Source organism: Falco cherrug, chromosome 8 (assembly GCF_023634085.1).
Source record: "Falco cherrug isolate bFalChe1 chromosome 8, bFalChe1.pri, whole genome shotgun sequence".
NCBI classification, from domain to species: Eukaryota; Metazoa; Chordata; class Aves; order Falconiformes; family Falconidae; genus Falco; species Falco cherrug.
In genome coordinates this window covers 30,772,553-30,791,648 of record NC_073704.1, presented here as the reverse complement: position 1 = coordinate 30,791,648, position 19,096 = coordinate 30,772,553, and the positions used below count along the sequence as shown (strand labels likewise).

General features: G+C 38.7%; 1 protein-coding gene across 1 annotated transcript in view; it reads right to left on the bottom strand.

Moving 5' to 3' along the window:
• Window positions 1-19,096, bottom strand: part of SLC49A4 (solute carrier family 49 member 4) — a 74,184-nt gene that overhangs the window by 35,993 nt on the left and 19,095 nt on the right. The window contains exons 2-3 of the mRNA XM_027804704.2: window positions 18,433-18,526; window positions 5,416-5,684 (exon numbers count right to left, since the gene is read on the bottom strand). Of these exons, the coding sequence (XP_027660505.2) occupies window positions 5,416-5,684; window positions 18,433-18,526 (363 nt within the window). The remainder of the gene's footprint in view (window positions 1-5,415; window positions 5,685-18,432; window positions 18,527-19,096) is intronic.

Below are 19,096 nucleotides of genomic sequence, written 5' to 3'. Positions count from 1 at the left end.
TTTTTTCCTCCCCAAGCAAGATTTCAAATTAAGATGGAGAATCAATGAGATGGAGAAACACCAGCAGTGCATGCCAGTGACAGGAGCTGCAGCGAACCAGGCTCACACATGGGGAACTCAGTGAAGCAAAAGGAAAGCTTTTGCATTTTCTCTTTAGAAAGAGCTGTGTTATGAAGATTTGGCCACGTTTCCTTGCAATGGAAGTAACGATGGAAGTAACGCAGTGCAGGTAACAGCATGCTAGAGACTTTAAACAGATGGGACTGGGGAAGCCCCAGGGCATGGAATGATATTTACTCGGCACATGGGATAATGAAGGCAAACAAAAGGTCAAGCAAGGCAGCATCTCAGACACAAACAGTATTACATGGCAACAGAATAAAAAGATAAAAGTTAGGAGCAGCCATGGCTCAGAAATAGAAAGAGCACAAGTAACAGGGAGAAAAATTAAAGAATACAGCTGTTAGCAGATGCTCCTCTTGTTCAGCAGCAGGTATTCTAGATATTTGAAAAATTGCATAGCAGAAGTTTGGACCTGAACTTGAAAAGTGATGAGTACTTCACAGAAAATACTCAGCAAGCCCTGTGATCAGACATTCTGAGGAAAAATACCTCTACCCACAGTCAGTCTAATTAATTTGTTTTACAGGCCTTTTACAACATATATCATGTTCTCCACAGTCCTCAATCCCAGTATTTTTCCTATCCCCTTTGAAAACATGATTCTTTGCTGCTGGAGAGAAAAATGTATAGCTGAAGTGTGTTATCTTAAAAGAACCTGTGATCTTGTAACAAAGAAGTGTTCACCGACACCACAAATAAATTCCAGCAGAGCTGGATACTCAATTGCGTTGATTTTCTTTTTTCTTCTCTTTTTTAATAAATCAATATGAACATGGCACTTTTCCAGCTCTTCTGCTAAACCAGAAGAAAATAAATTCAGGAAGCTGAAAAGTAAATAACATTCAGAGTCTAAATAGATCAGCTGGAGATGGGGAAGGGAAATGAATGCTTCTATTCGGTATACAGAAAAACGTCTACAGTAAATTTCTCTTGAAGGCATACCAGGAATGTGACAATGCCATTCTTCACTACCAAATATTAAAGGATTCATTTTGAATTACGTGGTGTCTTTTCGCTGTGGTCTAATTGCGTGTTTTGAGGGTCAAGGACACTTTAATTAGACCTTCTCACTATATCTCCTGTTCTCTAGAAAACAGATTAATTTCTATCTTTGTGTACATTGTTTTTGAGACCATGAGCAGTGAATAAAGAACTGGCCATAACTGATCATCCCAGATCTAAGAAAGGGACGTGATGCTTTGTCACTACAGGATGATACTAGACAGGGAAGCAAGGCTTGCCAAAAGCTGTTTTTCACCTTCTCCAGCATCGAGGTCTACATAGAGGTTTATAGGTATACATATCTACATGCATACGCACCTTTAATCACATACTAAAGGAAGATTTCAAACTGCAGACAGATATAGCCAACAAGAATGTGACCACACCGCCCCATAAACTTTGTCTGGGGTGTTTATTATTTAATTTCCTTATACTGCAACACTGCAAGGGGAGAGGCTAGGTCTTTTTCTAAAGAATGTAAAACATGCTGATTTTTTAATTTATTTTTTTTTTAAGTCAGAGTAATATTTTATAAGGTGGCCATCTGGGGTCTCTTCTATGGGTTGCCTCAAGATTCCTGCCAGTCAAATCGCTGAAGTAGAAGCAGTATAGTAACACTTTTTTTTTTTTTTTTAATAATTATTAAATTCAGCATGCAGTCCTTGTAGTACCTTCTTGCAACTCTTTAATGTTTCCTAGTGTTATACTTTCCAGGCCAATAAATTTGCTTCACAAGCACTGCCCTCATGCACAAAAGTAAAGAGCAGAATTCACTTTGGAAACTAAAGCGGCACCTTCTATTGAAGCACAGAAGTCTTCAGTGCTATCTTAGCTTTGTGTATCACACTTGCATCTCTATCAAAAGCCCAGGTACTGTCAAACATGTCTGACTCTTACATGCTGTATTCCTTCCCCATTAGGAACCCCATGCCTTTATCTCCATCATCATTTACTCTACTAGACTAGATAAAGAAAAAGATATTCCCCAGACAAGTTCTAGGTTGTAAGCAGAGAGCAAAAGCAGCAAAGGAGAAAAGGCAAGAAACAGGTCAATACTGAGACCAAGGGAGCTGCAGTCACAAAAGTGGAGATCTTCCACAGGAGCTGCTGGCTTCTCAGCAGCACAACGGATGCAGCAAAGCACTCTGAACTGGGCAAGTCAGCGTAAATTAATGTGCAGAAACAGAGCCGTGTATATCTCTTGTTGAGGTGTGAATCTGGAATGCTTCACAAAAGCAGGGTACCACATCACAGTGACCTGTGACTGTCAAAGTGCACATAAGTCTGCATCTTAGCCTAGGAAGAAGGTACCCTGCTGCCTGTGTAAGCCCCAAACAGAAAAAAAAACAGGTTTACAGAGACACACACCTCCCTGACACAAAGTCTTTTTCCTTCAGATAGGCTACCTATTGCACAAAAGCCTACCCAAACCCAGAAATTCTCCTCCCAGTCTTGTCCTGAAACGTAAAGGGAGAATGAGGGCACTTTACACACACAATTTTTTTTAAACAAATAATGATTTTACATTAATATTTAGGAAAGCACATGACTAAAAGCTCTGGCTGCAGTCCAGAATAATTCTAGCTTCCTTATGCGACTCAGGTAATACAATTCAATCCTGATTTACCACATCTGTACTATTTCAGCTGTGAACCAGAATGTGCAGCAACACAGATGACACTGAAAGAGGCTGTGGTAATTCAGCTGAGCTCTTAGTCTGTGTTTGAGATAAAGGAACAGCAATTTATTAAAACACAGAAGAGACAGGCGTTAACAGAGCAATTTCAGAATGGGTTTACAAGGAATTGCTTTGTAATCATGTTTGATGTTGAGTCCTTGAAAAATTTGCACGCTAGTGATCTTGAGTTAACAATTCACATCATTACCTTTTAAAAGTTGTCACCTAACTTTTGGAGGCTGCTTATCTAACTCTATCTCACACAAAAGCAACAAGCTCTATCACAAACACAAGTCCATTAAAAATGCAGAGTGCTTATCTTGTGAAACCAGCTTTCCCACAGTATCTGAAAGGAGAAGTCATACCAAGCCTGACCACCCTTGCTGAAGAAGAGGGGAAGTGGGACCTTTAGGTCCAGCTCCTTGTTCTGCTACATTCTGTAACACCTTTACCAGTAAACTGTGAAGTCAATTTGAGCTTTGCTTTCTGCTCAGCTGCTTAACGGGACAAATACTACCCCTACCACACTTACCAGGTTTTTTTGGTCCCCAGATCAACAGAGGTGTACAACTGCCATGAAGCAGCCACTACCATGAGACAGCCTTCCTCCCACCTCCAGAGTCTACCTGGCATAACGGAACATGGGGAAGCAGACCGCGGGAACCTTGCTCCTTCTGCTCTCGGGGAAACAGGGCTGAGGTGGGACAAGATAAATCCCACAAGGGATTCAAAGCAACCTCCTCTTTGACAGTTCCTACCAATTTTAAAACTAGTTGGATGTTTTGCCACCATCACTGCAACTCACCATAGGCCAGTAACATTCATGAACCAGCTCTTCTTCGTTGCCTGAACATCTAAAGGGGTTGTAGTGCCTGAAAAGATGCATCCCGTACAACACAACCACAGGTGCGGCTGCAAAGAAACCACTTCTGTTTAAATAATTTCAAATACTAAGTAAGAGCTACAGATGCCCCACAAAACACATTTCCTAGGAAGCAGAAGAGCTGCTGTAGGATCATCTTATGCTGGGACCAATGATCCCAAACAGGTCTATGAGATGTTCTCAAAGCCTTGCCAGCTCAGAAAGGCAGAAAGAGCTGTGCTGAGCAGGGGCCAGGCAAGACACACCTCTGAACCTCAGTGGCAAGCAAGATCTGTCCCAGTTTCTGAAGAAAATGCTTAGGAAAACCTCTCAGAAGAGAAAGAGAACAGGCTGCTGAAAGCAACATTTCTAGTACTATCAGACTCAAAACAGTGGTTTGAGGCATAAAAATGTACTCCTTTAGGGTAGATGAATTCTTCTCTCTCCATGGACAATCTGGAGAGGGAGAACTAAAGCACTTCTCTAATTGCTAGATTTTTTTTCTCCCCTTTTCTACTGCTCCTCAGGACAAAAGCCGACTTGCCTTCATTCTTCCTTCTTTGACACCAGCCATTTTCATCTGCCACAAGATATGTTCTAATAGTCTTGAGTCCAGTAAAAAGCAGGTTACTCAAAAATACTTGCATGAAATAGCAATCCAACTTCTGCTACACTTTCTTTAAAACAAACAGTAAAGCGGCCCTCACCCAACAGGAGTACTAACTTGACAACATTTCCATAAGAATAATGTCCAAGAATATGTGATCACAAACAGCTAACTCAGTCCCATAAAGCAATGTATAAACTACACAGTATACATACTTTCAGACTTCTGGAACACTTAGGGTTGACTCCTGGCTGAATTTCAGATGCTGCAATTATAATGGGGGAAAAACCCAAACAAATGTGCAACTGCTGTGACATGGTAAAGCTCAGCTGCTCTTAATGCTAAACCAATTATATATCCACTAAGAATCACATCGTAGACTCTTAAGCCACTTAAGTAACACTTTTTCCTTAAAGCTTGCTGGTAATTTTTGTCAGTGACACAAAGAGCCATAGGAGCCACTGCATGAAAAAGAGCAAGGACATAAAATCTAAGTTGTGTCAGGTGAATTTGATATCAGTCAGGTTTTTTTCCACTAAACTGTTTTCACTTCATTGAAATTACTCACCACATAAGAATTACGCAGTTTGTTAGAAACAAAATCTACTGAGTTTTAATTTCAGTGTTAGATTCCTCAATACTAATAAATCTAATCACATTTGAAGGCATATGTAAGTCATAAATTCAGGCTGATTTAATGCAGGAAAGAATTTAATGCTGAAAGACTACTGGAATTCTATCCTTACAGAAACAAGAGGGGGAAAAAAACAACCAACCTGTCATTGACGTATTTTTTAAATGAAAATTCAAGAACCAAAACCCAGTTTGGAAGCCCATGGAAAGCATAAACTCTCGTAAGACATTGCTCCTAAGATCAACTGATACAAACAACTGAAATAATTCATTTGGAATCAGTCTGTAAAAAAGTTTATCTTTAAATTTTTCCTACACAAAAGCCAAAAAAAATCAGCCCTTCTGATGGTACATTTTACCAATTCATTATCTTCCATCAGTCAGTAACTGTCTTCTGTGCAGACCAGCCACTAGAGGGTAGTGGCTCACAGGTACCAAACACACATAAAAGTACATACATTTTTCAATTTTTTTCTTTGTTTTAATTTTAATTTTATTTTTAAACCACACCTGCATACAGCACAGCCTCAATGCGGTCCTTGATGTGCTCGGTGTTGCTCTGCGATACCAGCAGATGGTGAGATGTTCCATTAGGAGATGGCACTACAAGAGGTCCCACCAGAAATGCGCCAGCAGCACCCAGGTAATTGAGCAGCGACGCAATGGCTGTTGCTGTGGCACGTTCATCTGGAGAAAACCACGTCGTGGAAAGAAATGGTGCTGCGTTCATCACAGTTGGCCCCGCCAAGCCATTTAACAGCTGCCCTCCGTGAATCAGCCTGGAAAAGAGAACAGAGACCACAGCTATTTGGAAGACAATTGCTTGCCTTTTTTTTTTTTTTTTAATTAAGAAAGTATGTAAGATATTGAGTGCTCGAGATGGAGCGACTGCAAAAAGAAATGAAAGTCTTGTGCAAAGAAAGAATATTCTACACCCTAAAAGAAGCCCAATTAGACTGATTTAAAGAATCCAGAGCTATTCTGGTCTCATTACCTCAGATAAATGGAGAAGCAAATGTTCTCTTCAAAGCAGGAAAGCAAGAGGGAATAAAAGGGACTTTTCTTTGCAGGAAAAAGGTATCATGATTGGACATAAAAGTAGAAAAGGTGTACTAGCAGCAAAGCTTTAAATTACAAACAACTTAAACCTGACCCTTGCCTGCATAAATCCCAACAAAAGATTTAAATTAGTTATGGCAAATCCAAAACTGCAACACTTCAGCAAAATACTCTGCATATTTTTTCACTGCATTATTTATTTTTATTTACACACTCAGATGAGCTCTATGTGCCTACAGATGAGGAGGCAGGGCTGTTGAGGCTTCCAAGAGAATCGTCTTCTTCTGCAATCTGGCCATTCTCAACATAGTGTTGAAACAGCCAAGCAAACCCAGATTTTTCTCATTTTTCACACTCATTGGGATTTAACAGATAAGGCTGCTGACAGAACAGAGATAGTACTTCCAAGCAGTGAAGTCTCTGCAAACTCTGGCTTAATATTAGTACAACGAGGACATACAGAGAGGCCTTTTTGAAGGCTCTCCTACACATGGAAGATAGCCAGAAACCTTCCACTTGAGCTTTTCCAAAAAGTGATCAGACGTGAAAGGCAAAAGCATTTTGGAATTTATATAAAAACTTCATGTCCAAAAAAAAGTTAACAAGTCAAACAAAACATTGCAACTCTCCAAAGCAGATCTATTCATTGTGCAATAAAATGGTGGCAGATGATATTTTGAAATGGGTGGTGTTTTTCTAAGCATAGTAGGAACTCGATGTTATTGCTGCAAGACTTGAGTTGTCAGACATAAAAAGCTAGGGCTTGAAAATGGGGAAACATAAGCTATCATTTAGGCAACATTTCAAGCCACAAATGGCTGAATAATATACAGTGTAGCAGGAGTTTTTTAAAAGCACACAAAGAAACAAAATGCACAAAAGAAATGCTGACAGACTCTTCATCAAATTAACAAGCCAGACTGCAATAAAAAGGAGTAGATGCTACTGATCCTCAGTGGATTAGAAATCACATTTTTAAACAATAAAAACAAAACAAAACAAAAAAGCCAACAACAACAACAAAAAAAGAAAAAAGCTATTACGTATCACCTGAAGGAAACACTTTATGAGCTGGGACAGCAGTAATAGCCACTCTGAAACATAAGCAATTGCAATTCTTCCCCCCACCCTCCCCACCCCCCAAGCTCACATAGAAAGGACAGATTCCATTACTATTTGTTCATGATGTGCTTCAGATGGACCTCACCAAGGCATGGTCAGCCCTTCTTAATGCTTGTTAAACTGCTCCCCTCCTGCCCCCCCGCCCCCAAATAAAATGGTTTTAAATAAATAAAAAGGATTATCTAAATAATGTTCCAGTACAGTTTTCTGGAGGACACATCACACATCCCTGATGGTTATTTTCCAACTCAGTGTACTTTGCACAAACCAAGGTAACCTTGTGCACTTCAGTATTTTCATTCTGCTTACCTCACTACAATAAGTTATTCTCAAACTTATTTTAAACTGTTCCAGGGTATTTGCAGAGCAATGCTTCATCTCCAGAAACAGCTGCATTTCAGTAGCAAGTGAGGTAACTACTGCAACTTATAGATATTTTATTTTAGCATTTCTTCTTGCTCCAAAATGAATGTAATGCTTAAATTGTGGTTTTGTTACTGTATGCTAGAAAAACTGTGTCACCACAAAAAAAAACCTTTATAGCTATAGGGGCTATACTAACACTCCTGTTCACTTATACCACTATGCTAATGTTGTTTTAATTCAAATACACCTACTTTATACTAATTCTAAGGACAAATAAAACATACTAAAATCAGAAAAAAGTACAATAGTTCATCTCCATCATTTATGGGCATGTAGGTCCTTCATCTATTAGAAGAAATTTTTTGTATAAAAACCCCAAACACCAAACAAAACCCCCTATTTATATAACGGGAAATTATCATGTACTTACACTTCAGATTTACATTATGTATATCAAGCTCCACCATTTGAATAAAGCTCTACAACTGACCTCTATATAGGGAGAAACATGTCAATTTTACTTTGCAGATCCAAAGGGAGAAAGTAGTATCTTACTCCACAATTTTAATTCTGCATTACTTTTCTGGCTTCAGTTTTTTCAAAGAAACAGCCAATTTTTGTCTCTTCTATTGGTGTTCTCCTGGCTGCTCCCTTTTCCACTTTGCCCTGCCTGGTGTGCTGTCTGTTCCCATGGATTTGCCTTTCCATCTGCATTTCTGGCATTTAGCAAGCTTGACATCATCATCCATGGTAGAGCATATCTCATCTTCATATTGCTTAATTTTTCAAGTCTAACATACTTTGGTTAATAAACACTGTTTTCAGACTACATTGCTACTGATATACAGACTACTACCCCAAAAATCTCTGCATATGGTAACAGCCTAAACCTTTTTTTAATCTGTTTTCCAATACTGGCTTCAATTAAGCTACTTTTTCCTGAGAAAAAGATTGCTTGCATTGTTCCTCTACACATCCTTAACTCATTTCCCTAGAGAGGCAGGGATGAGAGATTCAATACACAATTCAGTGCATTTACTAAGCTGCTACTCTGGGAGACATACATAGCAGCCACTCTGACAGAGGAGTATGAACATGACAATACTGGTGGCTTTTTGCCATTTGCTACAATGTCTTAGCATCACTGCACCAGATTTTGGTCTCACAGCCCATAGGAGTCTCCTCGTGCACACCATCAGTGCTAACAATTGCTCCAACACCACGAGACGTTTGTTTCTCTTACTCCTCAGTTTTCTTCTTGTTTCTGCTATTGAAAAGGTACAAAGAGCAACTGCATTTTTCCATGTCACTATTTCAGTTTCATTCCACACGACATTATTTCTCTCCCCTGAAAAAAAGGGCTAAAAAGATAACTTCAGCTCAGGACTCTACCCAGATGGAAAAGTACTGCACTAACAGGGTAATTTTCACCTGTTATTTATCCAGTTCTGCTCTGTTTTCAGATGCATTATTTAGCCAATCATCATCTTAATTATTTTCATGTATCAGAAAGTAGAAAGTTATTGAGCTCAAATAACAGAAAATAACACAAGAGTAGAAGGCTTTTTAATCATGATCATGAAAGAGAAAATTGGAAAAAGTGACAACCGAAATTCATCCCTGACTTAAAAAAATAATTGATGACTGTCTAGCTTAAAGGACAAGTGGGGAAGTAAACATCTACCCAAAATATCTTGTTTCTAACCATTTCAGAAGCCGGGTCAGGGACTCATTTCAAAATGTCAATGTTTTTGCACACCTGACCTCCGTGCTAATGAATTTGTGTGCTCTGCCAAGCTTCTAAAGGGCTTGTGTTCAACTGCAAGTTACAAAAAAACCCCAAAACAATTATTTGAGGACTGCTAGTAAATGCTTGTGCAAAATAACATGTGCCAGAGCATCACAGTAATGACTAACTTCTACATTTACATTATGTACCCATATATAGATACAAAAATAATACACAGACATATATATACACACACATCCACCCCTTTGCAAAAAATAAAGATCACATTTGTTCCTAAACTGGCCTCTGAATTGCAAAATAATAGAAACAAGGGACAGTTCTAATACAGCAATAGAAATTAGATATGAAAAACTCTTATTGTACCATATTGCCATCTCTTTTCCAGATTTTTGTCAAGTCACATTATAAATAACTTAAATTATATGGTTTTCATCACTTCCCTGAGAGAAGAATTTATATGAGCATTAAGAAGTAACCTGGTTATACCTGCTTTATTCACTCCCTGCTGTCACTGTTGCAATACCCTAACAGGCAACAACAACAATAAAAAAGAAGGGTAAGGCTACAAATGCTGAAATTACAGTATCACTGAGCAAACTGGGTATGAAAAAGAAATGAGATCATATAGGATGAAGGTTTTAGTGATTGATGATAATACAATAGAGTTAAGATGGGAAACAGCTTCCATTTACATTTGGCTCAATCCATCTTTTTCTCCCAGTACAGGTTGAAACTTTTCATGCATGGTCACAGTCCCATCAGGTACTGGATTTGTTAAGCTATTTAAAAGCTGTGTGTTATATAAACACTTCTTCTATGTAAACCCCCAGACATTCAGTGTTTGTACCACAGTCTGGACTTAAGAGAATTTTAAGTGAAAGAAAAATCTCATTAGTTTCCGTACTCAGATGGGGAAACAAAGGCAACAGTAGAAGGAAAAGGACTTCAAAATAAACCTACTTTTAATACAATGGATTTAAACCACAACACTAAAATAAGTCTCCAAAGCTCAGTTCTAAGACATGTTAACTGAACTTGTGAAGTCCTATCAATTACTTTAACACTCATTAAGAGAGTGGAAAAAGCATTTTCACCTTTTCTTTAGCCGGCAATACAGGGGAAGAGAGGCTTTTGCCTCAGTGCACTGCTCTGACTCTCTAAACGCAGATTTTCTCTACCAGCCTCTGATGAGCACCCCCATCAACTGGGAAATTAGGTTCCTCTGGGTCCTGTGAAGGAGCAGAGCTCATCTCAAGAGCCTTGTGAAGACAAGACTTTTTTCCTGAACCTTTTTCTGTGCTTTTCCTACTAGCTGCCATGAGAACCGACCATTTAGTCACTATTCAAACTTCTATACAAATGCAGTGGAAAAAAACCTGGTAATTTAGTTTTGCTGCTGTTGGGCAAAGCCTGAGGAGCAATGAAGGAGCCAAGAGTGCTAGCCTGCTGCTGCACAAAGGCAGCACTGTAGCATGCCTCTTAGTCTGGAAAAGTTTAGTAGATTAACTACTGATCCTAACAATTAATGCAAAAAGTGATTCTGGATAAAGAAGTTAATGTTTTACAGAAATGGATGGCTAATTTTTCTTTCACATGCCTGACATTTTCACTCATTGAACAAAGTGGATTGTTCAACTCCTGCTAATTTGGAAGACAATACATTTATATAGCGATTAGCTCATTGCGGGAACTACTGGAAGCAAAGGAAAGAGACCCTTCCACTGGAGGACTTGAGAGCACTTTTTAAGTACTACTGAATTTAGCCTCCCTACATGGCAAAGCAGCAAGTAAGTATCTCCTATTCTAGAGTGTCTACATTGATGTGTGTAGCAAGCAGCTTGCCCAGGAAAAGGAATATGAAAAGACATGGACTTACCTGCATGATACATTAGATTTATTATACCTCAAAGGCAACTAATACCAGCTGTGTAAAGAACCACCTCTGATTTTCCACAATCAAGTTACTAGAAAAGGATAGAGCCTTTCCTTTAAAGTCACAAAAATAAATGCAACAAAAGAACCCTCTATTAAGTGGGACCTTCACATGCACTTGTTAAGGCAAAGATAGAATTGAAAAGGTCAAATCCATGCTTTACAGCAATATACTGCAACAGAGAATGGGGAGAATCTGATGCAAATGCTGTTCTGTTCATAAACCGAAGAGAGTGCAGTAAGGCTCTATGTCTGGAAAAGGACTGGGGAAAAAAATACCTCTGGGTAGAGCAATGAATTCATCTATTAACAATAACATTCAGATAGATGAATTTCATGGAAATGCACTTCTTTTCAGTATTTTCATTAAATGATATATTTATACTACAAAAGCTTTATGCCTTCTGGATACTCATGGATTGAGGCCATTAGCATTTTTTAGCTTGTTTTTGATGCATGTGACCATTGATATGTGGAATAACTTAAAGCTGTTTTTCCCCATCAGTAAGAAAAATTATTACAAGCAGAAAGCCTGAGCCACTGTGTGGTACATTATCTCCAACAATAAAGTGAAAAAGAAAAGATGAAAACTTAAAAATGTACTTTCAACCATTTTCATCAGGAGCTGGACTCATGTTTCACCCCTTGTACAAACCATGGCCTCAACACAGTCAGTCACATTATTATGGAGGCAGATTTGGAAAGGTCCATACTATCTCCCAGGCATCCTAGCCTCAGGCCTTCTCTCCCACTCTTAAAAGAAAACAGCAAATACATTTACAATCATCTGAAAAAGTGTGTTTTGGTTTAAAATGTAAAAGGATTGGAAAACCTGAGTTACTCCAAATCTATTGTTACTGAAAGCATGCCAAGAGAGAGACAAGGATTTGCAAAGAGATGAAGCAGCAATCTCAGGCCAAGATCCTGACATCTCCATCAGATCTCCTGACAGAGGAAAGAGACAAGGCGGACATACAGCCAGGCCCATGGCAGTATGGTGACAAATTCACCCATGTGCTCCCACCATGCTGACAGATGGACCACTCGGTGGATAACGAATTGGCTTAGATGGTTGCTCTCAAAGAGTTGCGGTCAACGGCTCAACATCTCCAAGTAGAGACTGGTAACAAATGGCATCCCTCAGGGGTCTGTACTGGGACCCAGTGCTGTTCAATGGCTTTGCCAGCAACATGAACAGTGGGATCAAGTGTACCCTCAGCCACCATGGCAGGGGGTTGGAACTAGATGATCTTTAAGGTCCCTTCCAACACAAACCGTTCTGTGATTCTATGTTATTGTGCAGCCATCACAGCTGTCACATGGCTAAGAGGATTTCTTCACTTAAAGCTTTATCCAAATTTGAAGGATGAGGGCACATGAAATCAAAGCTCCTTTTGGCATTTTTTTTTTAATTAAAGGTTGGGGGGTGGGGTGCCTTTTAAAGATAACCCATTCCACAAACCCATTATTAAAAGAAGGCAACTTTAAAAACAACACTAACAGAGGGCACACTCATAAATATCAAATAAACAGCATTGCTACAAAACCCAAGTAGGCAATGACATTATGGGCAAATGAGGCAAAACATACTGAAACAAGTTACCAGACTTGCTGCTATCAGAGCTGCCATGGGAGAAAGCTGATGGAGATTACTCAGCACAAGATAGGTCCTAAGTAGGATTTTTTAGTAAAAGAGCAGGAGTGTACAGGAGTTACAGAAATTTAGGGAATGGAATAAATAAGACCTATTTAAACATTCGTGAACAATTTTTCTTAGGCCAGTGAAAAAGCAAGAGGGTATTTTGATGAAAATGCAGCAACTACAATGTAAATTCAACTAATGTGAATTCTTCTTTAAGGACAGAAATTAGCCAACAGAGTATGAGTCAGAAAACTAAGGTTCAATATGATTTAAAAAATTAAAATCTTTCTACAGTTAAGGATAACACCTGCCATTATATGAGATGGAGCTAAACATCCCACAAAGAATATAAATTCTTTTCCCTTCCAGCACAGGCTTATACTAGCTGAGGCCTTGTAGATCATCTAGTTCCAACCCCCCTGCCATGGGCAGGGACACCTTCCACTAGACCAGGTTGCTCAAAGCCCCATCCAGCCTGGCCATGAACACTTCCAGGGATGGGGCATGATGAGGCTGGTGGAGGTAATAAAAACAAGCTAAATTGTTAAGTTACAGGCATATAAAAATTAAACGTTCCCCATGAGAACCTACCTGTGAATGACCTGTTTCCTTTCTCCCCACTGACCTTTTCCTGACACTATAGATGAACCCAGCTCAGCCTTCCTTCAACACTGCATCCAAAGCACACACCAGCAAGTGCTATCAGCACCAGGCAAGTGCTCCATCTTAACATCTTCCTCCTACATTCACTGAGTTACAGCAAACAGGTATGTTTATTCATCTTTTTACTCTCAGAACCGCGCTTTAGATTAAATACTTTTTTCATCATTTCTCTTCCCCCGTGAGTTAGGGGGCACACAACATGTATCACACTCTGTATTTCTTGCAGGCAGATTCTTCTACCATCCTCTCCTAAAAGTCTCTTTTTGTTCCCTGGAACATTTTGATCCCTCTTCTCCATAGCTGCTCCAGATTGGGGTGTCTTTTCAAGCACAGAAGTATGTTCAGTATTGCCAGGGAATATGAGAATCCTAATAAGTCTTTTTTTTTAATTGAGATAACTTCTTCTGAGGTGCACCCTTGCATTTTTCATGCATGAGAATGGTGGTTCATGGTTGTTTTAGAATTAGGAAAGAAAAATAAAGTGATGATCTCATGTAATTCTTTGGGCTTCCAGGGACAACAAAGGGAGAACACAGAACTATTAAAGAATAAGCCTGACAAGAATAAAATACAAACCAGGTTGCAACTAGCTAATAGAAATAAAAGATACCAAAGATGTGGTGAGACAGAATCTTCAAACATAATAAAGGAAAAAGTTAGCATCAATATATCTAAGAGTACGCAAAAAAATTCAGAATCCTAAGAAGTGGTATTATTAAAGAAAAAAACCCTTTACAGGAGCTACCAATTAATGGTATGTCCCCCATAAATGACTTCATAAATAACCGCTCCTATTTCCACTGTCATTCTCCATGTTATTGTTTTGCTGGCTTCCCAACAAATGTTTTAATGGTACTTATTGCCAAGGAGCACCCTCCCACTGCCATAACTCAAGGTCCTCAATAACTGCTCTTCTGTTGTGAAATCTAATGCGAAGGCCAAACCCTACCAGCCCGCAGCATACTAAGTTCTAATAAATTGCTTAATATATTCAATACAAATGACAAATTATGTTACATCCTCTACTCCCATGTCTTTAATTATCCTGTTTTCAAAAACATTTTAAGAAGTCTCACATCACACAGTCAGTCTTAAAAGCCAAAGATTTATGACTATGGACTGATTTCATCATTTATTCCATTCTTTCTTATACATTACAGCTCGTACAGCATTTTGCCTTCCATCATATGGAAAACCTAAGCTGTCTGTAAATCTATTCCTAAATACAGAATGAGATAAATACGAAATGTTATGTGGGGGGGAAAAAACAACCCTGATTTTTGTCTATTAAAAAATGGCTTCCTAGTAGTGTTAATGTTCAGGATAAAATAATCTAATACTAAAGAAGTCCAATGAAAACATTCACTCAGTGTCAAGCAGTAGTCAAAAAGGGAAGGACTTGACAAAATGCAAGCAAAAAGCATTACGATGCTTTTGTAACCTTCAGAGAAGGGAAGAAGGTACAACTTCAGGCATAGCACAATTTGATAACATCTTTTTTTATGTTATATATAATTTGCTTTAACCATGAATTAAAAAAAAAAAAAAGGCATGGCAAATGAGATTTTCCTAACATTTAGAAAAGAATAATGACTTGGGGGTTTATTTTTTCAAGTCAAATTCATTGTCACCTATCTGGCACATTTGACAAACCCAGAAGTGTGTGGTACACAACAAAAATTCTTTTTAACCTCCACATTAACCTCACAGGTCAGTGGGCTGGGGAGCAAAGCTGGTAAGACCATTCATGTACGTCAGAGGGACTTAACTAGTCCATGTATAGGACAGTTCCTCAATTTCACATGCAAGTCCATACTTCCACATTTTTGCCATGCACTCCCACTTCAGCCTTCACTGAATTTATGCAGTTCTGGCATGGATTCCCAGTACACTTTTAGGTCATGCACTGGCAGAAAACAAAAATTCACCATAAGGAGCAGCTGCTTCAAGAGACACGCTCAAAGATGCAACCTGAATTTTCCCTCATATAAGCCACGCATATACATGGGCAACAAATGAACTTAAAACAGAGGTTAAGGTTTGTGTTTAAAACACGACTTGGAGAACTGGAGATAGTCTTAGTCTGCTGCTACACACTAGAGCCAAAAGAGTAATTACAGACTAGAAAGGAGCTTAAGAACACACTTGGATATTACAGGTCTGTGTAAGATAAGGAGCATAAAGCAGTCAGGATTAAATGTCAGTTTAAAAGTGATTTCCTCACGTCTGTGATTGCTCTGATAGGCAGTGGGCTTTAGTAGCCCTCCTTAATGTCAAATTACAAGAGCTTTGGGAGCAGAGACAGCTAGAAAGTAGAAAAAAACCCAAACAAACAACAACAAAACCAAACCCTAAATCTGACAAACCTCATGAACGTTCTTGTAATTTTATGTATCTTAACTCTGACAGAACTGCCTCATGGAAATTCTTCAGTGTATTACTGCAGAGTACCCAGGGACTGAAGGAACACATTACAAAACATGAAAAAACACTTAAAGTAATTCCAGTTACACTGCCTTCTGAAATGCTCCAATATTAGCTTGTGTGTCATCTTGTCCATCTGACCGGCTCTGTAACGTTCAAGTTGTTGTATTAACACATATACACATTCAGAATAAATGTGTGGTTTAGTGTTCAGCCAGTTGTTGCTAATGCATTAAGCAGTAATGCTCACCTCAAAATATATTATTATTTGGTATCATGCTTCAAGTAACTGATGAAAATTGGCCTTCCACCTTAACCCTCAAAACAACATAGGTTACGTGGCATAACATCACACAGTCTGTACAAGTATTTACAATGTCTTAAGAAACCTTCACTAAAAACCATCCTTTTGCTTCACAGTTAGCTATAATTAATTCTCTGCAGATTTTTAATCAAACCGTGTAAAAGATCAAACTACTTCCTCAGGTAGAGCAGCAATTCTTGAAAATTTCTCTATTTTTGGAGTACGCTAAGTAAGCAAATTTATCAATTTCAGCTGGAGAAGATGAATATTTTCACAGCATGAATAAACGAAATTAGTAACCTCTTCCATCAGGATTCTGCTCATACTCTTTTTTTTTTTTTCCCTATATAGTTTTCAATAAAACGTATCACCATGTTTTACACATCTCATCAGACTCTATACAGTCCACGGTCTTTCTTTCCCTAGTTAAAGAAGCTGTTTTTGAATATTTCTCCTTAGGCATTTATTTCATTGTTCTCCTAGGCCTCCTCACTGTAGTTACACTGGAAAACCTTGTTTCAAGGCGATCAGAATACGTGGAAACTCTCCTTCCCACTCCCCAAATGATACCTCACATCTAAATCCCATTTGGTAATTTCTTCTCAGGTTCTTACAGTCTTCATCCTTGCTTCGGTAAATCCCAGGGCAGCATAAGTCTTTTGGCATAACTCATAAATGAGAAGCTACATAAGACACCACATTTCATTGCATTTAAGCCGCCTGGCCCATTTAAAAAACATATTTAATCCAAGATTGGTCAGAATGGAGGAACTGGATGTTGAGCACCCCTTAGAATCTTGAGAAAAGGTAAAACAAGGGTAGAATGAGGACAGCTCTTCCTGACCGCCTCAAGAATACATTTTCACATTAAAAGGGTCACTGTGAATGGTAGCACAATATGCTTAGTTCAGCCTCCCATGGTCACAAAGTCCTTGAGCACTACGTTGAAACAGGCAACACAGGGCAACTAACATCATGAGCACCTTGGGTGCTTCCTTATATGCTCACTAAGCACCTAAGAACTGAAATTGCAACACCCTACTTGCTACGCTGCACTTAAATTTACTAATCCATTCATTACATGCTAGCTACTTACTCCTGATCAACACTAGTTTTACAGTCAATGTGTTCATTATGTTCTCAGTTCTCTCTCTGAACCTCTTCCTTTGTTTTATCCGTGGTATCTAGTCACCTGCCTTCTACTTCACACCAAACATTTTCTTTCTCAGCTTGAGGGTTTCCCGTCTGATTTTCAGGGTAAGCAATACTGGGGGGGGGGGGGGGGGGGGAGGGGGGGGGAAGGAGGGGGGAGGAACTTGCTGAAATAATATACAAGGACAGTCTGGAAGCTGATTAGAATTCAGAAAAAAAACCAAACCAAACAAACCAAACCCCCCACACACATTAAAACCTTTTACAAGTAAGTTATTTGCTTAGTGCTTACATATTTTGCAAGCGTAACTACTGAAGAACTAGTGCTACTGCTTTTTATGAAGAAGCAGAAATGCCGGTACTTCTTCCTCCTTCAAAATGAATGGCAAAGGAAAGTGAACAGATGATCCATATTCCCTGGCTGTACAAAATGAGTGCCACTCCTGTACTTGCTGAGGATACTCAGGTTCAGGATATGTTGACAGGACAATTGAATTGTTTGAATTGTGTCATTTTTGGGAAGGAAGCTGTCTCTATCACACACAAACTGCCTGCATTCAGAAGTCATTCATTTCAACCACAGAGAAATACAAGGCTACTTTGGAATGCAGACTGGAAAAGACTACATGAAAAAGGCCATTTTGCATAAATTCATCTGTATAACTGCACAATCCCATACGATAAATATGAGAAAAATGAACTAATTATTTAGCATTTGCATACAAATTACATATGTTTGGGTTTTGTGGCATGAGTACCTGTGTGATCTTGGGCCAGTTTCTGAACCTCTCTAAATCTTACTTCCTTGTTTGCAAATTAGATTAGTATTAGTTATGCAGGATGGGGTGAGGCTTAATTAACTCATGTTTGTACAGAGATCCCCGATCTTCAGATACTGTGCAGAAGGACTAGAAAAATGCATTTACGAAGCAAAGAAGCACGTAAGCCCGTGTCCACATACAACAAACATTTGGCATATCAAATTCATATTTGTACTATACTCGTATTTGTACTATATATTCAAATTTGTACTAACATTTATTTGCGCTAGGAGCAAAATTACATTAGCAGAAAGTATAAAATATGTATATTAAAAGTAACTAATTCACTTACTTCTTCCTAATTTCTAGGTCTGAAACTGGAACACATCTCAGGCCAGCTCCCAATACCATGAGGGATGATGTTAGTAACACAGTTACCCTCAGACCTAAGATGAAAAAACAGTATTTTACAAATTAAGTCAGCAATATTGCAAAAAAAGTATTGCCTAAATATACGTATTCACACACAGTCTCACAGAAGTAAAGCATATCTCTATCAAATCATAAGCACTTTGGTGCTGATAGGAATTACAGATACATTAAGAAATCCTGTGTTATTTTCTAGACTTACACTCCAGAATTCAAGGCTTACTCTTGTCATATTATCACTCAGGACTGTAGCCAAAATCTTACGTTCGTGGAAGTGGAAGTGAAAAGTGATAATAAAAGTATCATCAAAACGTACAATATCCCCTTTAGAATTAGAAGCATCAGGGAATATGCTGCAGTAGGAGCACAGGTATCTAGGTAGATCCAAAGAAAAATCTGGACTTGTACATCCTTTTCCAACCATTTAATGAGCACAGACACAGCACTTACTGTTTGGTTGGTTTTGTTTTTTGGTATTTTTGGAGAGTTTTTTGTAATGCAGATATGCATTTAATCCTAAAGAAATAACCATTTATTCAGGGGGCGAAAAGTGCGTGTATTTTTTTTGCAGTCCTTGCAACTAGGCC